The sequence below is a fragment of the Scyliorhinus canicula genome, chromosome 6, assembly GCF_902713615.1.
Source record: "Scyliorhinus canicula chromosome 6, sScyCan1.1, whole genome shotgun sequence".
NCBI classification, from domain to species: Eukaryota; Metazoa; Chordata; class Chondrichthyes; order Carcharhiniformes; family Scyliorhinidae; genus Scyliorhinus; species Scyliorhinus canicula.
The window spans coordinates 180,298,749-180,317,295 of NC_052151.1; the positions used below are offsets into that span (position 1 = coordinate 180,298,749).

At 46.3% G+C, this 18,547-nt stretch overlaps 1 protein-coding gene and 1 non-coding gene across 8 annotated transcripts in view; one reads left to right on the top strand and one right to left on the bottom strand.

Annotated features, from left to right (window-relative positions):
• lyst (lysosomal trafficking regulator) overlaps positions 1 to 18,547 on the top strand; it is a 397,928-nt gene that overhangs the window by 247,545 nt on the left and 131,836 nt on the right. For all 7 annotated transcript variants that reach the window (XM_038800534.1, XM_038800541.1, XM_038800536.1 and 4 more), the window contains exons 19-21: positions 174 to 326; positions 14,085 to 14,222; positions 15,360 to 15,558. In XM_038800534.1, the coding sequence (XP_038656462.1) occupies positions 174 to 326; positions 14,085 to 14,222; positions 15,360 to 15,558 (490 nt within the window). The remainder of the gene's footprint in view (positions 1 to 173; positions 327 to 14,084; positions 14,223 to 15,359; positions 15,559 to 18,547) is intronic.
• LOC119968129 lies at positions 930 to 1,036 on the bottom strand. Its single transcript, XR_005461136.1, has one exon. It is a non-coding gene; the product is annotated as a U6 spliceosomal RNA (small nuclear RNA).

The window sequence follows — 18,547 nt, forward strand, 5'->3', positions numbered from 1 at the left end:
CTGGGTTGGTTCACTTATTACCTTCAAACCTATTTTATGTCCTCTGTGTTTAAATAAAAATCCTATTATGTTATAATAAGCAGAAAATGTTTAATTTTCTAAGTTGTCAGTTATGGTCATAGACTGTTGTTTGTAGATTTGATACATTTTTGCTTTTTAAAAATATATTTCAGGCTTTACTCGATGGATGCTGCAGTGCTCCAATTCTTACCTTTAATGAATCCATGGGTCAATTTGAGATTGATACAGAATCCAGTGCTGTAATCCAGGATGTGAAGCTCCTATCTGAATTGTTACTCGATTGGAAGATCTGGTCCAAAGCACAGGTTTTTCCCCACTTTCTGATTTTTTTTTTTGGTTTGTTTCTATCAATATTAAATTCTGATTGAAAGTTGGACTTTATATTTGAAAAGAGTAGCAATTATAAAATGATTTCCAGTTGTTCAACAAGAGGGAAAAAGTTTATTTAAGAACCTAATGAGTAGCACACATAAAGTGTAACTTGCAGTTATCCAGTTTCTAACGGAACCTTTCTTAAAATTATTGTGATAATGCACACCTTTATTCTTCTGCTCTATCAGAAATTCCCTTTTGGATGCTTCAGTGGGGTTGTTTGTTTACTGTATTAGGTGTTGGTCAGTTCCACTGATTAATAATCCTGAGGTATGATGTTAGTCCTTACCTTTAGCTTAATTTTTCTTTAATTCATAATTAACTCTTGATGGTTGACTCCAGGTTTTACACAAGTGCCTTTCTGTATCCACCTTATGAAAAAGGTGTGCATATGGAATGATGGACAGTATGTGACTGCTGATGCCTGGAGCAAGTTGCTATAAAATGACAAAAGAGTACATGAGGAGCATAACATTAAACCTGGATGAGGAATTTAGAACTTGAAAACACAGTCTCAGGGTATGCAGTAGAGTAGACCATTTATGGAACGCTTCACGAATTTGCGTGTCATCCTTGCGCAGGGGCCATGCTAATCTTCTCTGTATCATTCCAATTTTAGTATATGTGCTGCCGAAGCGAGCACGAGTAGACCATTTATGACTGAGATGAGGTTATGTACAAACCGGCTGAGGTCGGGGTACTTTGAGCTTCACCGGAGAACGAGACAGGGGTGTCCCCTCTCCCCGTTACTATTTGCCCTTGCTATCGAACCACTAGCTATGGTGCTGAGAGCCTTGAGGAACTGGCGGGGACTGGTTCGGTGGGGGTGGAACATCGGGTCTCTCTATATGCGGATGATTTACTCCTGCACATTTTGGACCCTGTGGAGGGGATGGAGGAGGTTCTGCAGATCCTGAGGGATTTTGGTAGTTTTTCAAGTGCAAACTGAACATGGGAAAGAGTGAGTTGTTTGTGATCCAGGCCAAGGGGCAGGAGGAGAGACTGAAAGAGCTGCTGCTCAGGATGGTAGAGAAAAGTTTTCATTACCTGGGTATACAGGTGGCCAGGAAATGGGATGCCCTGTACAGGCTCAACCTGACCCGGTTGGTGGAGCAAATGGAGGGGGACTTTAAAATGTGGGACATGCTCCCGCTGTCACTGGCAGGGAGGGTGCAGACCGTGAAAATGACTGTCCTCTCCAGATTTTTGTTTGCCTTTCAGTGTCTCCCCATCTTCATCCCTGAGGCCTTTTTTAAGCGGGTGAGTAGGATCAGTGTGGGCGAATAAGACCCCGGGAGTAAGGAGATTGCTGTTGGAGTGCAGTCAGGGGGAAGGGGGGGGGTTTGGTGCTGCCGAACTTTCGCAGCTACTACTGTGCGGCCAATATTAGGGATAAGGCGGGGGCGGCGTGGGAGCAGCTGGAGGCAGCGTCATGTATAGGTACAGTCTGGGAGCTTTGATAACGGCTCCTTTGTTGTTCTTGCCGACCCGTTACTCCACAAGTCCGGTGGTGGTGGCGACACTGCGGATCTGGGGACAGTGGAGGAGGTACAAGAGGGTGGAGAGAGCGTCGGTCTGGACCCCGATATGCAACAATCACAGGTTTGTCCCAGGTAGGATGGATGGTGGGTTCCAGAGCTGGCAGAGGGCAGGCATCAGAAGGATGGGAGATCTGTTCATAGACGGAAGCCTTCCCAATTTGAAGGCGCTAGAGGACAAATTTAATCTGCTGCCAGGAAACGCCTTTAAATATCTGCAAGTACGAACCTTCCTGAAAAAACAGGTAGTGGCCTTTCCGAAGCTGCCGTCACTGAGGATACAGGACAGGGTGGTCTCCGGCACCTGGGTGGGGAAGGGGAATGTGTTGGATATCTACAAGGAACTACAGGAGGCGGAGGAAACCCCGGTGGAGGAGCTCAAAGGCAAGTGGGAGGAGGAGCTAGGTGAGAAGTTGGAGGCAGGTCTGTGGGCAGAGGTCCTGGGCAGGGTTAATTCCTCCTCATCATGTGCCAGGCTCAGTCTAATTTAATTTAAGGTGGTCCACCGGGCACACATGACGGCAGCGAGAATGAGCAAGTTTTTTGGGGTAGAAGACATGAGGTGCAAGGGCAGCCCTACAAACCATGTCCACATGTTTTGGGCATGCCCAGAGCTTAGAGAGTTCTGGCAAGGGTTCGCGAGGGCAATGTCCAAGGCGCTTAACACATGGGTGGTGCTGAGTCCAGAGATAGCGATCTTTGGAGTGTCAGAAGACCCGGGAGTTCAGGGGGCGAATGAAGCTGACGTCTTGGCCTTTGCCTCCCGAGTAGCCCGGAGACGGATTTAATGAATGTGGAGGGACTCGAAGCCCCCGAGTGTAGAGACTTGGGTTAACGACATGGCTGAGTTTCTCAGCCTCGAGAAAATAACGTTTGCCTTAAGAGGGTCTACGCTAGGGTTCCCTCAGAGGTGGCAGCCATTCGGCGACTTTCTGGGGGGAAATTTAAATGTCAGCAGCAGCAGCAATCCGTGCCGGGGGGGGGGGGGGGGGGAACGGTGAGTGCTTCACTGGGATGGTGTGAGAAGACTGGATCGCGTGGGGTAATGTCTATTTAATTGTTATTCTATATTCTCTTTTTACACTATGTTATTCACTCTAGTTTGTTTTGTTATTATTGTTTCTACTGTTTTATTATGAAAAATTCTGCAAAACCTTCATAGAAATACTTTTTTTTTAAATTAAGAGTACCCAATTCATTTTTCCAATTAAGGGGCAATTTAGCGTGGCCAGACCACCTAACCAGCACATCTTTGGGTTGTGGGGGTGACACCCACAAGAGAATGTGCAAACTCCACACGGACAGTGACCCAGGGTTGGGATTCGAACCTGGATCCTCAGCGCCGTAGGCAGCAATGCTAACCACTGTGCCACCATGCTGCCCTTTAGAAATACTTTTTTTTTAAATTACTGAGATGAGGAAAAGTTTATTCACTCAGGGTAGTGGACCTGTGAACCACAGAAGGCTCTGGAGGTCAAGAATTCAAGAAAGAGAAAGAGAAAGATTTTTTTAGAATTTAATGGCATCATGGGTAGATTTTCACCCAGAAGGTGGTTGGAGTCTGGAACAAACTCCCTGAGAGGATGGTGCAGGCAAGTTCAATCGAGGTATTCAAAAGGGAATTGGTTTATATAATAATATAATAGTAATCTTTATTGTCACAATTATGCTCACATTGCAATGAAGTTACTGTGAAAAGCCCCTAGTCGCCACATTCCGGCGCCTGTTCAGGTACACGGAGGGAGAATTCAGAATGTCCAATTCACCTAACAGCACGTCTTTCAGGACTTGTGGGAGGAAACCAGAGTACCAGGAGGAAGCCAAACGCAGACACGGGGAGAACGTGCAGATTCTGCACAGACAGTGACCCAAGCTGGGAAACGAACCTGGGACCCTGGCGCTGTGAAGCCATAGTGCTCACCACTATGCTATATACTATCTCAAAAGGAAGAATGCTCAAAGTAGCGGGGATGAGCTGGGTGTAGGCCTGAGGCCTGCAGCCGTCCCACTTTAAAATACAAATTGCGACAGCATTTTCCAATCAAAATCATTCATTTTTGTAATTCAGTCAGTTGAGATGATTTTTTTAATATCCCATTGCAATTTTTGAAACTTGTAGCGGTTGTAGCTCGAGTTCAGTTACTTGTGAGGACTGTCGTTGATGCATTTTATTTGCACGTTGTGGTATATAATGAGCAGAAACAGAATGATCTGTTATTGAACAAAGACCAATACATGTGCTATGATCCTAATCCATGGATAAATGTTCACATTCACAGCCCAATTCTATAAATCCTCCCACCATGTAGTAATTTGGATACCGTCAATCTTTTTGACTATTTATGTGATCATTATGTTGCTGCAAGGTGAAATATACTTTCTTGGATTTAGCAATACTCTCAGTTAATTTAGTTGATCTGACAACTAAGAACAAAGAACAATACAGCACAGGAACAGGCCCTTCGGCCCTCCAAGCCTGTACCGGTCATAATACCAACCTTTGCCAAAACCCTCAGCACTCCCTTGTGCCGTATTCCTCTATACCCATCCAATCCACGTGTTTGTTGAGATGCTTTTTGAACGCCGTTAATGTATCTACTTCCACAACCTATCCTGGTAACCTGTTCCAGGCACTCACCATCCTCTGTGTAAAAAAAAAAAGCCTGCCTTGCACGTCTCCTCTAAACTTTGCCCCACGGACCTTAAACCTATGACCCTTGGTGACTGACCCCTCCACCCTGGGAAAGAGTGCCTGCCCATCCACTCTATCCATGCCCCTCATAATCTTGTAGGCCTCTATTAGGTCACCCATCAACCTCCGTCTTTCTAATGAAAACAGTCGGAGTCAATGCAGCCTCTCCACATAGCTAACACCCTCCAGACCAAGCAACATCCTGGTAAAACCTCCTCTGCACCCTCTCCAAAGCCTCCACATCCTTTGATAGTGTGATGACCAGAATTATGTGCAATATTCCAAGTGTGGCCTTACCAAGGTTCTGTACAACTGTAGCATGACTTGCCAGTTTTTATACTCAATGCCCTGTCCAATGAAGGCAAGCATTCCGTATGCTTTCTTGACTACCGTGTCCACTTGTGTTGCCACCTTCAAAGATCTGTGGACCTGCACGCCCAGATCTCTCTGACTTTCTATACTCCTAAGAGTTTTGCCAATTATGGTATGTTTCCCCTCGATGTTAAACCTACCAAAATGCATTACCTCACATTGTCCGGATTAAACTCTATTTGCCATTTCTCTGCCCAAGTCTCCAACCTATCTATGTCCTGCTGTTTCTTCTGACAATCCTCAACACTATCGGCCACTCCACCAACCTTGGTGTCACCCGCGAACTTACTAATCAGACCGGCTACATTTTCATTCAAATAGTTTATGGACACTACAAATAACAGAGGCCCCAGCACTGATCCCTGTGGAACACCACTAGTCACAACCTTCCATTCAGAAAAACACCCTTCCACTGCGATTCTTTGCCTTCTGTGACCGAGTGGGATTTGAACCCGCAACCCTAGAAAGGGACCAGAAATCACCAAGTCCTCAATGTCAATGAAGGAAACTGCTTAAGTCTGGCGCCTTACCACTCGGCCATACTGACAACTGAATGACAATCGATCCACAAACTCCCATAATTACCCTTTCACCCAATCTTTTGCAATAATTTTTGTTACATTTGTTTGCACTTCGTCAGCCTTGGGACGGTTCATCTATTTCCTAATTTTTGTAATATTCTAATTGGAACACAATTTTTGTGTGGAGAGCAAATTCAAAAGTGAATTTCAAAAGAAAGTTGTATATATTGAAAAGAAAAGCGCACATGAATGTGACTAATGGGAAACTCCTGTCAAAGAGCCAGCATGTACATGATGGAGCAAATAGCATATTTCTGTGCTTACTCAGTTTTATGAATTTCTGGAGAAAATTGACAGAGTGAGCATCATCAGCCAGCTGGCTTCTAACACCGAGAAGTTAGATTAAGCAACATTAGTTGTGGAGGCATGGAAGTGAGATGGCTGCTCCCCATCTGCAAAATGGATGGCAAGATGAATTTTGTTTAAGCTTACTAAAACTATTCAGATATGCAATTAAATAGTTCTATTGCATAGAATTTAGTCCAACTGTTCTGTGCCAGTACGCTCCTACTCTATTTGTTTCATCTCATGGTATCAACATACCCTGTTATTTTACATAATAATTTAGCATACCCTTAATTACATCTATACTATTCACCTCAACGACTCCATGTGGTAGTAAATTCCACATTCTCACCACTTGATGAGTGAAGATGTTTCTCCTGAATTTCCTGTTTGGTTTATTAGTGACCATCATATATTCTGGACTCCCCACAAATGTAAATACCGTATCTGTATATATCCTATCGAATATAGAATCACAGAATGTTACAACACAGAAGGAGACCATTTGGCTCTCTCCATCCCAACTCTCTGCAAGAGCAACTCTGCTAGTGCCATTTCTGCCCTCTCCCCGAGCTCTGCATTTTTTCCCCTGCAGATGATTATCTAATCCCCTTTTGAAAGCCATGATTGAATTTGCCTCCACCACACATTTAAAAAAAACATTTTCCTCATGTCTCCTGCCATTCGTTTAACCGTCATTGTCGCCGTGATGTTTGTCCTCTTGTTTATTAGTATGGCTACCCCCCTTGCCTTAGATTGGTACGCCTGACCCACCCAGCTCTTTCTTACCCATAGTTGTTCCTTCTCCTACTGGTGAGTCACCTGGAGAAAGAGAAGATCATCCCTCAGACATTTCAGATGGGCGAAGACTCTGGATCGTTTCACTGGGCCGTTAAGTCCCCTGATGATCCAGATGACTATCAGGAAGGGGGGGGGGGGGGGGGGAGGTGTCCCTTGCGTTACCACCAACTGTGCCATTTCTGTCTCCAAGGAGGCGATTCGGTCGCTGCTTTCTCCAGGTCTCTGATTGTCTCTTCCTGTGACTCTAACCGTTGCTCTGTCTTTTCTAGCGCCACCTTGAAGGGGGCCAGGGCATCTGCGACCGCTGCCTTTGCTGTTGCCATCATTTTGAGCTTGATGGCGTCCTTGTGTTTTAGTAGCTCCTGAGTCAGGAGGTTCATCCACTCGCTTGTCGGTGGGTCGTCTGGCATGAGCCCCGGTGAGCCAGCCAGCTCTGACTCATCCCGCGTACACCCGACATCCCGTTCTTCCTCTCTAGGCTTTTGCTGATTCTACTATCTTTATGGGTCCAGGAGTTATTTCCGGACATTTCTCAGTTAGTTGTGGTGGTCTTGTTGGAGTGAGCGATGCCAGTGGCTTATTTTCGTGTTATAAGTGCTGATTTTCTGAGTCCCCGAGGAGAGCCACCTTTCCTGCATCCGCTCAGCACATCCCCGTCACCGGAACCTCCTTTTCCATTCTGTGAGTCTTTCCAAAATGTTGTGTACGCTGGAATATCTATTTTGCAACCTTGTTCATCGTCTACTCATATCTCTGGAATGACGATTTGATTTAAAGCATTTATCTCTATTTGTGCTGTTAGTTCATCTATCTTATTGTGAATTGTTTGTACATTCAGATAAAGAGTCTTTAATTTTACTTTTTTTAAACTATTGTTTGCATGGACTTTATTCACAAATGTACGATCATCATTAAACTCCATCTGTTCATGTCCTACTCTGCTTGTCTTTACCGAAATCGCTACACTGCACTGCCAAGCTTACTTTGGCTTTTCTTTTAAATTTCTAAATTTGTAAATTTCTAAATATCCCTTCACCTGACTCCTCCCTCCAGAGCCCTGGTTTTATGATTTGCATCCAGAAGCCTCATTATATCTGTCACCTAGCCACGCATTTCACCTGCCTGTATGTACGTTTGAAGCCTATAACTGGCTTATCATCGCCTGGAGAGGAAAACTGCAGGGGATGGACACATGGTTTTGTGAAGAGGTGGAAATGTGGAGCATATTCAAGGAACAGCTACTGCGTGTCCTTGATAAGTATGTACCTGTTAGGCCGGGAGGAAGTGGTCGAGTGAGGGAACCATGGGTTACTAAAGCAGTTGAATCACTTGTCAAGAGGAAGGAGGAGGCTTATGTGAAGATGAGACGTGATGGTTCAGTTGGGTCGCTTGAGAGTTACATGTTAGCTAGGAAGGCTCTAAAGAGAGAGCTAAGAAGAGCCAAGCGAGGACATGAGAAGTGTTTGGCAGGTAGGATCAAGGATAACCCTAAAGCTTTCTATAGGTATGTCAGGAATAAAAGAATGACTAAGGTAAGAGTAGGGCCAGTCAAGGACTATAGTGGGAAGTTGTGCGTCGAGTCCGAGGAGATAGGAGAGGTGCTAAATGAGTATTTTTCGTCAGTATTCACACAGGAAAAAGACAAAGTTGTCGAGGAGAATACTGAGATACAGGCTACTAGACTAGAAGGGCTTGAGGTTCATAAGGAGGAGGTGTTAGCGATTCTGGAAAGTGTGAAAATAGATAAGTCCCCTGGGCCAGATGGGATTTATCCTAGGATTCTCTGGGAAGCTAGGGAGGAGATTGCTGAGCCTTTGGCTTTCATCTTTAAGTCATCTTTGTCTACAGGAATAGTGCCAGAGGACTGGAGGATAGAAAATGTTGTCCCCTTGTACAAGAAGGGGAGTAGAGATAACCCCGGTAACTATAGACCAGTGAGCTTTACTTCTGTTGTGGGAAAAGTCTTGGAAAGGTTTATAAGAGATATGATGTATAATCATCTGGAAAGGAATAATTTGATTAGAGATAGTCAACATGGTTTTGTGAAGGGTAGGTCGTGCCTCACAAACCTCATTGAGTTCTTCGAGAAGGTGACCAAACAGGTGGATGAGGGTAAAGCAGTTGATGTGGTGTATATGGATTTCAGTAAAGCATTTGATAAGGTTCCCCATGGTAGGCCATTGCAGAAAATACAGAGGCATGGGATTCAGGGTGATTTAGCAGTTTGGATCAGAAATTGGCTGGCTGATAGAAGACAAACAGTGGTGGTTGATGGGAAATGCTCTGACTGGTGTCCAGTTACTAGTGGTGTGCCACAAGGATCTGTTTTGGGGCCGTTGCTGTTTGTCATTTTTATAAATGACCTGGAGGAGGGCGTAGAAGGATGGGTGAGTAAATTTGCAGATGACACTAAAGTCGGTGGAGTTCTGGACAGTGCCGAAGGATGTTACAAGTTACACAGGGACATAGATAAGCTGCAGAGCTGGGCTGACAGGTGGCAAATGGAGTTTAATGCAGAAAAGTGTGAGGTGATTCATTTTGGAAGGAATAACAGAAAGGCAGAGTACTGGGCTAATAAGATTCTTGGTAGAGTAGACGAGCAGAGAGATCTCGGTGTCCATGCCCATAGATCCCTGAAAGTTGCCACCCAGGTTGAGAGGGTTGTTAAGAAGGCGTACAGTGTGTTAGCTTTTATTGGTAGAGGAATTGAGTTTCGGAGCCATGAGGTCATGTTGCAGTTGTACAAAACTCTGGTGCGGCCGCATTTGGAGTATTGTGTGCAGTTCTGGTCACCACATTATAGGAAGGATGTGGAAGCATTGGAAAGGGTACAGAGGAGATTTACAAGAATGTTGCCTGGTATGGAGGGAAGATCATATGAGGAAAGGCTGAAGGACTTGAGGCTGTTTTCGTTAGAGAGAAGAAGGTTAAGAGGGGACTTAATTGAGGCATACAAGATGATCAGAGGATTAGATAGGGTGGACATCGAGAGCCTTTTTCCTCGGATGGTGATATCCAGCACGAGGGGACATATCTTTAAATTGAGGGGAGATAGATATAGGACAGATGTCAGAGGTAGGTTCTTTACTCAAAGAGTAGTAAGGGCGTGGAATGCCCTGCCTGCAACAGTAGTGGACTCGTCAACACTAAACGCATTCAAATGGTCATTGGATAGGCATATGGACGATAAGGGAATAGTGTAGAGGGACTTTAGAAGGGTTTCACAGGACGGTGCAACATCGTGGGCCGAAGGGCCTGTACTGCGCTGTAATGTTCTATGTTCCTCACAGTTCACAATACTTCAAAGTTTGATGTCGTCAGCAGATTTTGAAAATGTGGCTGAGGTCTGATCAAGCGAAAGCAGCGGTCCTAGTACCAAACCCAAGGGAATCTCCTTCCCTTAGTCCAATAAACAGCCGTTTACAACTACACTCTTTTTCCTGTCATCATTTCATAACATTTTTTTGAGGAAAAGCTAGTCTTGTTCATAACAGTTTAATGCTGGGGTATTTCAATAATTTGGTCTTTGTGGCATGAGAAACTTATTTTTAACTGTACTTATAGTTTTTATTAGCTCCTAAGTGTTTTTTAAATTTTGTGGCCTTGGAGAAATGAATAATGACTCATTGGTAATCGTAAACCGGAATTCCCAAGATCTGTCAGTATCAACAACTTGCGGGCAACACAGTGGTGCAGTGGGTTAGCACTGCGGCCTCACGGCGTCGAGGTCCCAGGTTCGATCCTGGTTCTGGGTCACTGTCCGTGTGGAGTTTGCACATTCTCCCCGTGTTTGCGTGGGTTTCGCCCCCACAACCCAAAAGATGTGCAGGGTAGGTGAGTTGGCCATGCTAAATTGCCCTTTAATTGGAAAGAAAATTAATTGGGTATTCTAAATTTTTTTAAAAAGTATCAACAACTTGCGACATGGGAACATTGGGCGGAATTTTCCGACCCCCCCCCGCAGGGTCAGGGAATCGCCGGGGCAGGCGTAAATCCTGCCACCGCTGTGGCCGGAATTCTCCGCCACCCGGGTATCGGCGGGACCCCCGCGGCGATTCTCTGGCCCGCGATGGGCCTCTCCCGCCGACGTGGTTTAAACCACTTCTGAGCCGGCGGGAGCAGGCGGCGGGGGGGGGGGGGGGGGGGGGGGGGCGTGATCGGACCCCGGGGGGTGCCCACACGGTGGCCTGGCCCGTGATCGGGGCCCACCGGTAGGCGGGCAGGCCTGTGCCGTGGGAGCACTCTTTTTTCTTCCGCCGCTGCCATGGCCTCCAACATGGGGGAGGCAGAAGAGACCCCCTCCACCGCGCATGCGCCAGTGGTGACGTCAGTGGCCGCTGATGCCCCAGCGCATGCGCGGACTCACGCCGACCGGCGAAGGCCTTTTGGCCAGCCCCGACACCGGGCGGCGTGGCGCCAAAGACAGTCGGCGGAGCGGGAGCCACTCCGGCGCGGGCCTAGCCCCTAATGGTGCGGAATTTTCCGCACCTTTGGGAAGGCCCGACGCCGGAGTGGTTGGCGCCACTCCGCTACGCCGGTTAGGGGAGAATTTTGCCCATTAATCGGAGATCTTTATATGTGGCCCCTATGAGCAGCCTACGAAGACAACAGCATATGTGTTATATTGTAGTTGCATAGTTAAATTTATCCCTTTATTCTACGTAGCTGGGGTGAGCAAACTAAACACATCAGTACATATTTATATAGCACTTTAATGTAATAAAACATTCCAAGATGCTTCATAGAAACATTGTAAAACAAAAGATGACATTGAGTCACATCAGGAAATATTAGATCAGATGACCAAAAGCTTTGTCAAAGAGGTGGGTTTTAAATTGTGTCTTAAAAGAAGAAAGATCGAGAGATAGAGGTTATTCCACGGCTTAGGGCTTAGTCAACAGAAGGCTCGGCCGACAATGGGGAAAGATGGAAATCAGGTTTGTCTAAGAGGCCAGAATTAGAGAAGCGTGGATATATCTAAGGGTTGTGCGGCTTGAGAAGATTACAGAGGTGGGCAGGGCAGATTTACGGAGGGATTTGAAAACGGAACTTGAGAATTTTAAAATCATGATGATGCTTGACTGGTCAGCAAGCTCAAGGGTGATAGTAAACTGAATTTGGTGCCAGTTAAGTCAAATGTGATCCCAAGGTTGTGAAAAGACTGGTTTAGTCTTAGAGTTTGCCAGAGGAGGGATTGAATTGGTAGCTGTGGAATAGAGTTTGGAGTGGGGAAGCAAAACAATGGATTCTGTTTTCCCAATATTTAATTGAAGGACATGTCTGCTGAGCCAATACTGGATGTTGAAAGAGTAGTCTGATGATTTAGTGGAGGAGTCAAGAGAGTTAGAAGTGAACTAGAGCTGTCTGTCAACAGCATTCAATGTGAAAACAAATTATGTGCTTTTATATGTTGTAGCTGAGGTGCAGCATTTAACTGAGGAATAGGATTGGAGCAATGATCAATCCTTGGGAGACAGCAGAGGTAACAGTGCAGGAGCAGGAAGCAATAATTGATAAATTCTGGGTTTGATTGAATGGAATATGGTGATTGCAGTCCCACCCAGTTGGATGACAGTGAAGGAGGAGGATGATGTGGTCAATCATGTCCAAGGCTGCAGACAGTTCAAAACAACAAAGAGGAAAAATTTACCTTTGTAACAGTCATACAGGATACCATTTGTAATTTTGATCAGAGTTGTTTTAGTATTTTTGCAGAAACCTGATTGTAGAAATTCAAGCATGGAATTCTAGGAAAGGTGGGAATTGATTTGGGAGGCTGCAACATTTTGAAGGATTTTGGAGATAAAAGGGAGTTTAGAGATGGAATAGCAGTTTGCAAGGATGACGGAGTCAAAAGGTTTTTTTTGAGGAAAGATGTGATGTTGGCAGATTTAACGGACTGGGGAACAATTGTCGGTGATTTTGACAACATGAGGACCAGACGAGAAAGTTGGGTAGGTCAGCAGATTAGTGGGAATAGAATCATGGGAGCAAGAGGTGGGTCTCATGGGCAACTTTAGCTCAGAGAGGACATGAGGGAAATGGGAGAAATGCTAGAGAAAGATGTGAGTTCAGCGATGTGACCGCCGCCTGAAACAAAGCGTCCAGGTAACTCTTGCCCTCTCTGATGTGCCACAACTCAGCCTCCAACTCAATGACTCTGAACAGAAACTCCTCGAGCTGCAGACACTTACTGCAGACATACTTGCGCCGAGTAACACTGGTATCCATGTGCTTCCACATGCTGCAGCCTTGATACATTACCTGTCCTGCCATAATTATTTTATTCAATTACTTATTTTGTCTTTGGTATTTATTAACCCCATCACAAATTCCAGTATCGTTTTAAACCTTTCGAAAATGGACCTGACCATTCAGCAGATACTCACTAGATATTCACAAACACCTCCCTTTTCCCATGTAGTCGTGAAGAAACCAATTCCTACAGGGTGAAAAAATTAGAAAAAGCAGAGGAGTACCTCAGTCCCCTCCTTACTGAACTTCCTCAGTTCACCCAACTTCCATACTCTGATTGAACCTCACTCAAGGCAATGTGTCATCATGCCTCAGCCAGATTCCCATTAAGGCCATGATGTCAATGCAATCATCATGTTATGGCAAGGACTTTGTTCATGAATGAATAGACATTCTGGAGGGAGATTGCGAGTGCTGAGCTACTGGCAGAGTTCACAGTTTCTGCAATAAGATGGGTGAGTGTGACTGGAAGATTGGCAATATTAGCCCCAGTGAATGTATTGGGCGGGAAGTCTGGCAAGAGTCAGATGGAGCAGTTGGGGTTGTTGATCGTAATAAGTCAGGGCTTTGATGGGCCCATCAGAGTGTGCCAAAAAAGATGCATCGATAAACTCTGGGCTTATCTGAGATGTTTCAAACTTGTGGCAGAGTCAAGAGATCTGGAAGGTTGAGGTGTGCTGAAGGGCAGAGCACCTAAGAATAGAGAAATGAAAGGCAGAAAGACAATAGACGAGAGGGGTCAAGGATGGATAAAGAGAAAATAATTTAAAAAGAAAGAGAAAAAGTGGAAATAGAGTGATAGGATTGGGTTCAGAGTGACACCCAAAATCCACATTTGAATGGACTTTGCGAGAGCTCAAGTACATAGGTCTGGTTACGTAAAAATTAGGTAAATCACGAATGCTTCGGTTGTACTCCTTTTTTTCAAGTTTGATCTGTGGCATTGAGCTCCACCTGAAGAGGAATCAAGCCATCTTATCTTTTGAAAAAAATGTCCTTTTCTTTAACTAATATTACTGGCTAGTCCAGCAGCTCAAACTCATGAAGTTTGCTTCCAATGATCCTGTGACCCTTCAACCATTATTGTGTAGAGGCTGCATTCTGTTCATCGAGAAATAACCTCGCCAAGGTAGTTACCAAGGTTGTGTTTATTTGTTTTGAAAACAGAATGGTGTCTGGGAAACGCTGATGGCAGCTCTTGAAGTGCTCATTCAAGTCCATCATCCAAAGCAGATGTTCAATGTCAAACAGTTTCTAAAGGCGCAAGTGGTTTACCGCTTCCTCTTGACTTGCCAGGTTCTTCAGGTATGAACTGTATTTCTATCCTAATTTTCACTACTTCACTGCCCTTTCCCTGTCTTTTCTCCGTTTTCTTAAGTCTCGCTAGGGTACAGTTCTGTGATTCATGCACCTTTTCATTACCTTGACCAAGTGGCCATTTTCATGTGACCCTAGATAATGAAAGCCGATAGGTCACACATGTATCAGACAAGGGAGGGAAGGAGGGAGGGAGTGAGTGAGTCAGTGAGTTCCTTCCTCTTCTCTTCTGGCATCTACCCAAGTTCATTTACCAACTGGGGTCACTAGATAATAATTAGGAGTGGGAGCCCTGCTAACTTGTGATGTAGCATACTATTCTTTCCCTCAGACACCTGGAAGTTCAGCAGTTCCAAGTTTACTGGGAGAACTGAACTCGGGAACCAGTGGCATCATGGCAAATTTATTCCCAAGTTTAAAAGTTTCTTTCTACAAAATTGTCACTGAAAATCAGAATGTAGTAATTTATTATGTTTACTCAGTACCTGAGAAGCTTAGAAAATGCTGCTGCTGAATCTGCCTTTTAAACATGGTGTCTCAAACGTCGTCCGAACTTTTACCAGTTCAAACAGTCTGTCCTCATTCTCATTGCTAGCTTGACCATGTGGTCTCAAGAGAAAGGACAGCATTTATTTTAATGTAAGTCAATGTATATTACCCCAATATGCAATTACAACAAAACCAAAAGTTTATTTTCTGAAACAGAATAACCCAAGCTTTGTCACATGAATTCGATATGGCGGTGCTCTGCATTTTCAGAAATATTATTTCTTCGTGAAATCGTGACATTGTAACATCACCCACAGACACACAAAAAAGAATATTGAGTAATGTATCTAAAATGTCATCGATTTTTTTGATCATTACCTAAACTGGGTTCAGTAAAGTTTCTGTTTTGGGTTTTCTTTAGTCCAAGCAAAGGGTCATATTGCAACATAATGTTATGCTAACTTATCTGCATTCTTTGCCAATGTCATATCAGTTACATTGTTAAAGGAAACTGGTACTGAACACATAAATAGCTGCGACCTGGATATGGGTGAGAACTGTTGACACTGAGCAAAATCAATAAACTTGAATCGTATTAAGCATTCTTGTTTCTGTTTCCCTATTCTGGCTTCTTAGGAGCACCGAGATGAACATCTGAGATCTATCCCACGGGAAGTCTGTAGATCGTTTGTGAAGATCATTGAAGAAGTACTTGGGTCACCACCAGATCTGGAATTGTTGAAGCTGGTTTACAATTTTCTGTTGGCAGTACATCCTCCCACTAACACCTATGTTTGCCACACCCCACCAGGCTTTTACTTTTCCCTCCATATAGGTGAATGGAATGCTTCCTGCTTTTAATGTTTAACATGCACATCCAAGCATATAAGGGGCTCTGGTGTAGAAAATAATTGAATCTTTGGTTTGCATTCTCATACGTAGCATCCACACAGAATTTATCTTCATAACAGTTAGTTCACTACAAAATAATGAATTGCATGGAACATGTTTTGACATTTCACTGTGAAAAGTTATTTTCTGCAACATATACTATAAATTGATTCACGACCCTGTGTCAGAACAGAGGGAAACAACTTTTAAATGAAACTCGCAATGCTAAACGAGAAAACAGATCCCATTAACTGTCCAATTTTAAAGGAGAAACGACATAAACAGGGCAACATTAAATGGGGACTTACTGTAAACACTCCTCTATTGTTTCTCTGCCTTTTCTTTTAACTATTTTCTTTTTGTACTAATACACAATGAATTTTATATCCAGATGCATGTTTTGCAAACTTATAGTGTCCAATGTCTGTCCTAACCCACTCCTTCCTTGACACCACATTTTCTCTACTTAATTTTTCTGGATTCAGTGCTTCTTCTCTGCAGTTTTCTGATTCTGTGCTGTCTACCTGGTCATTGCCAAATTAAAGCTTTTCACCAAAGCAGCTGGGATGGTAGGAAAATCTAACATTTTCAGGTTAGAACTGAAGCACATCAGGTAAACCAACAATACATGCATAAGTTACAACAGAGTTTCCCAAACCTTTTGAGCATAGTAATCCCCCTAGTGCATTGGGAAACCCCAAGAATTCCAACATGTTTGCTGGACACAGAAATCAAATGTACACAAGTATTTTCCAGCTATAACTATGCATATATTTGGAATTAGGAAGAGCACTGGGTCACAAAGACATTGGCCAGCTACCTGGCCCCCTCACATTAAGCACTGGCCAAGCCACCTTCATATGGCCCCTTAACATTAACCCCTGGAAATAGTGCCCACTTTAGGAGTAGGTAATCTAAAGCGTTTTCTTATTTAAAAAACAAATAATATCTTGTCTTTCATTAATTTTAACGGGAGGAGTGATACTGGACAACTGATACCTATACTGGACACATACCTCAACCCCCTCCCCTTTTCTCTCTTGCTCGCTCTCTCTCTCTCACCCATATACACACACAAATAACCACACACAGGCCTCCCTCTCTCACACCTACACACTCACTCTCCTCACACACACTCACCCCCTCTCTCACTCAACCCCTCTCTCTCACACGCTCAACCCCTCTCTCTCACTCACCTTCTCTCACACACTCACCCACCTGTCTCACACACATTCTCTCTCACACACTCACTCTGGCTCCTCTCACATTCATCCTTTCTCACACTCACACACACACCCTTATTCTCCTCTCCCACATACACACTACCCTTCTCATACACACTCTACCCTCTTTCACACTCTGCCCTCTCTCACACACTCTGCCCTCTCACACCCTCTCTCTCTCTCACACACACACACATGCACTCCCTCTCTCACACACTTACATTTTTTTAGATAATCTTTATTGTCACAAGGAGGCGTACATTAACACTGCAATAAACTTACTGTGAAAAGCCCCTAGTCGCCACATTCCAGTGCCTGTTTGGGTACACAGAAGGAGAATTCAGAATATCCAAGTTACCTAATAGCACGTCTTTCAGGATTTGTGGGAAGAAAGCGGAGCACCCGGAGTAAACCCCCACAGACACGGGGATAATGTGCAGACTCCGCACAGACAGTGACCTAAGCTGGGAATCGAACCTGGGACCCTGGAGCTGTGAAGCAACTGTGCTAACGTGCCACCCAGCCCCTCTCTCGCACGCACTCGTCCCCTCTCTCGCGCGCACTCGTCCCCTTTCTCGCACGCACTCGTTCCCTTTCTCGCACGCACTCGTTCCCTCTCTCGCGCGCACTCGGCCCCTCTCTCGCGCGCACTCGGCCCCTCTCTCTCGCGCGCACTCGTCCCCTCTCTCGCGCGCAGTCGGCCCCTCTCTCTCGCGCGCAGTCGGCCCCTCTCTCTCGCGCGCAGTCGGCCCCTCTCTCTCGCGCGCAGTCGGCCCCTCTCTCTCGCGCGCAGTCGGCCCCTCTCTCTCGCGCGCAGTCGGCCCCTCTCTCTCGCGCGCAGTCGGCCCCTCTCTCTCGCGCGCAGTCGGCCCCTCTCTCTCGCGCGCAGTCGGCCCCTCTCTCTCGCGCGCAGTCGGCCCCTCTCTCTCGCGCGCAGTCGGCCCCTCTCTCTCGCGCGCAGTCGGCCCCTCTCTCTCGCGCGCAGTCGGCCCCTCTCTCTCGCGCGCAGTCGGCCCCTCTCTCTCGCGCGCAGTCGGCCCCTCTCTCTCGCGCGCAGTCGGCCTCTCTCTCTCGCGCGCAGGCCTCTCTCTCGCGCGCAGTCGGCCCCTCTCTCTCGCGCGCAGTCGGCCCCTCTCTCTCGCGCGCAGTCGGCCCCTCTCTCTCGCGCGCAGTCGGCCCCTCTCTCTCGCGCGCAGTCGGCCCCTCTCTCTCGCGCGCAGTCGGCCCCTCTCTCTCGCGCGCAGTCGGCCCCTCTCTCTCGCGCGCAGTCGGCCCCTCTCTCTCGCGCGCAGTCGGCCCCTCTCTCTCGCGCGCAGTCGGCCCCTCTCTCTCGCGCGCAGTCGGCCCCTCTCTCTCGCGCGCAGTCGGCCCCTCTCTCTCACTCGGCCCCTCTCTCTCGCGCGCACTCGGCCCCTCTCTCTCACTCGGCCCCTCTCTCTCACTCGGCCCCTCTCTCTCACTCGGCCCCTCTCTCTCACTCGGCCCCTCTCTCTCACTCGGCCCCTCTCTCTCACTCGGCCCCTCTCTCTCACTCGGCCCCTCTCTCTCGCGCGCACTCGTCCCCTCTCTTGCGCGCACTCGGCCCCTCTCGCGCGCACTCGGCCCCTCTCTCTCGCGCGCACTCGGCCCCTCTCTCACTCACGCCTCACTCACTCACTCCCTCCCTCCCTTGTCTGATACATGCGTTATCCCCTCACACACACACTACCA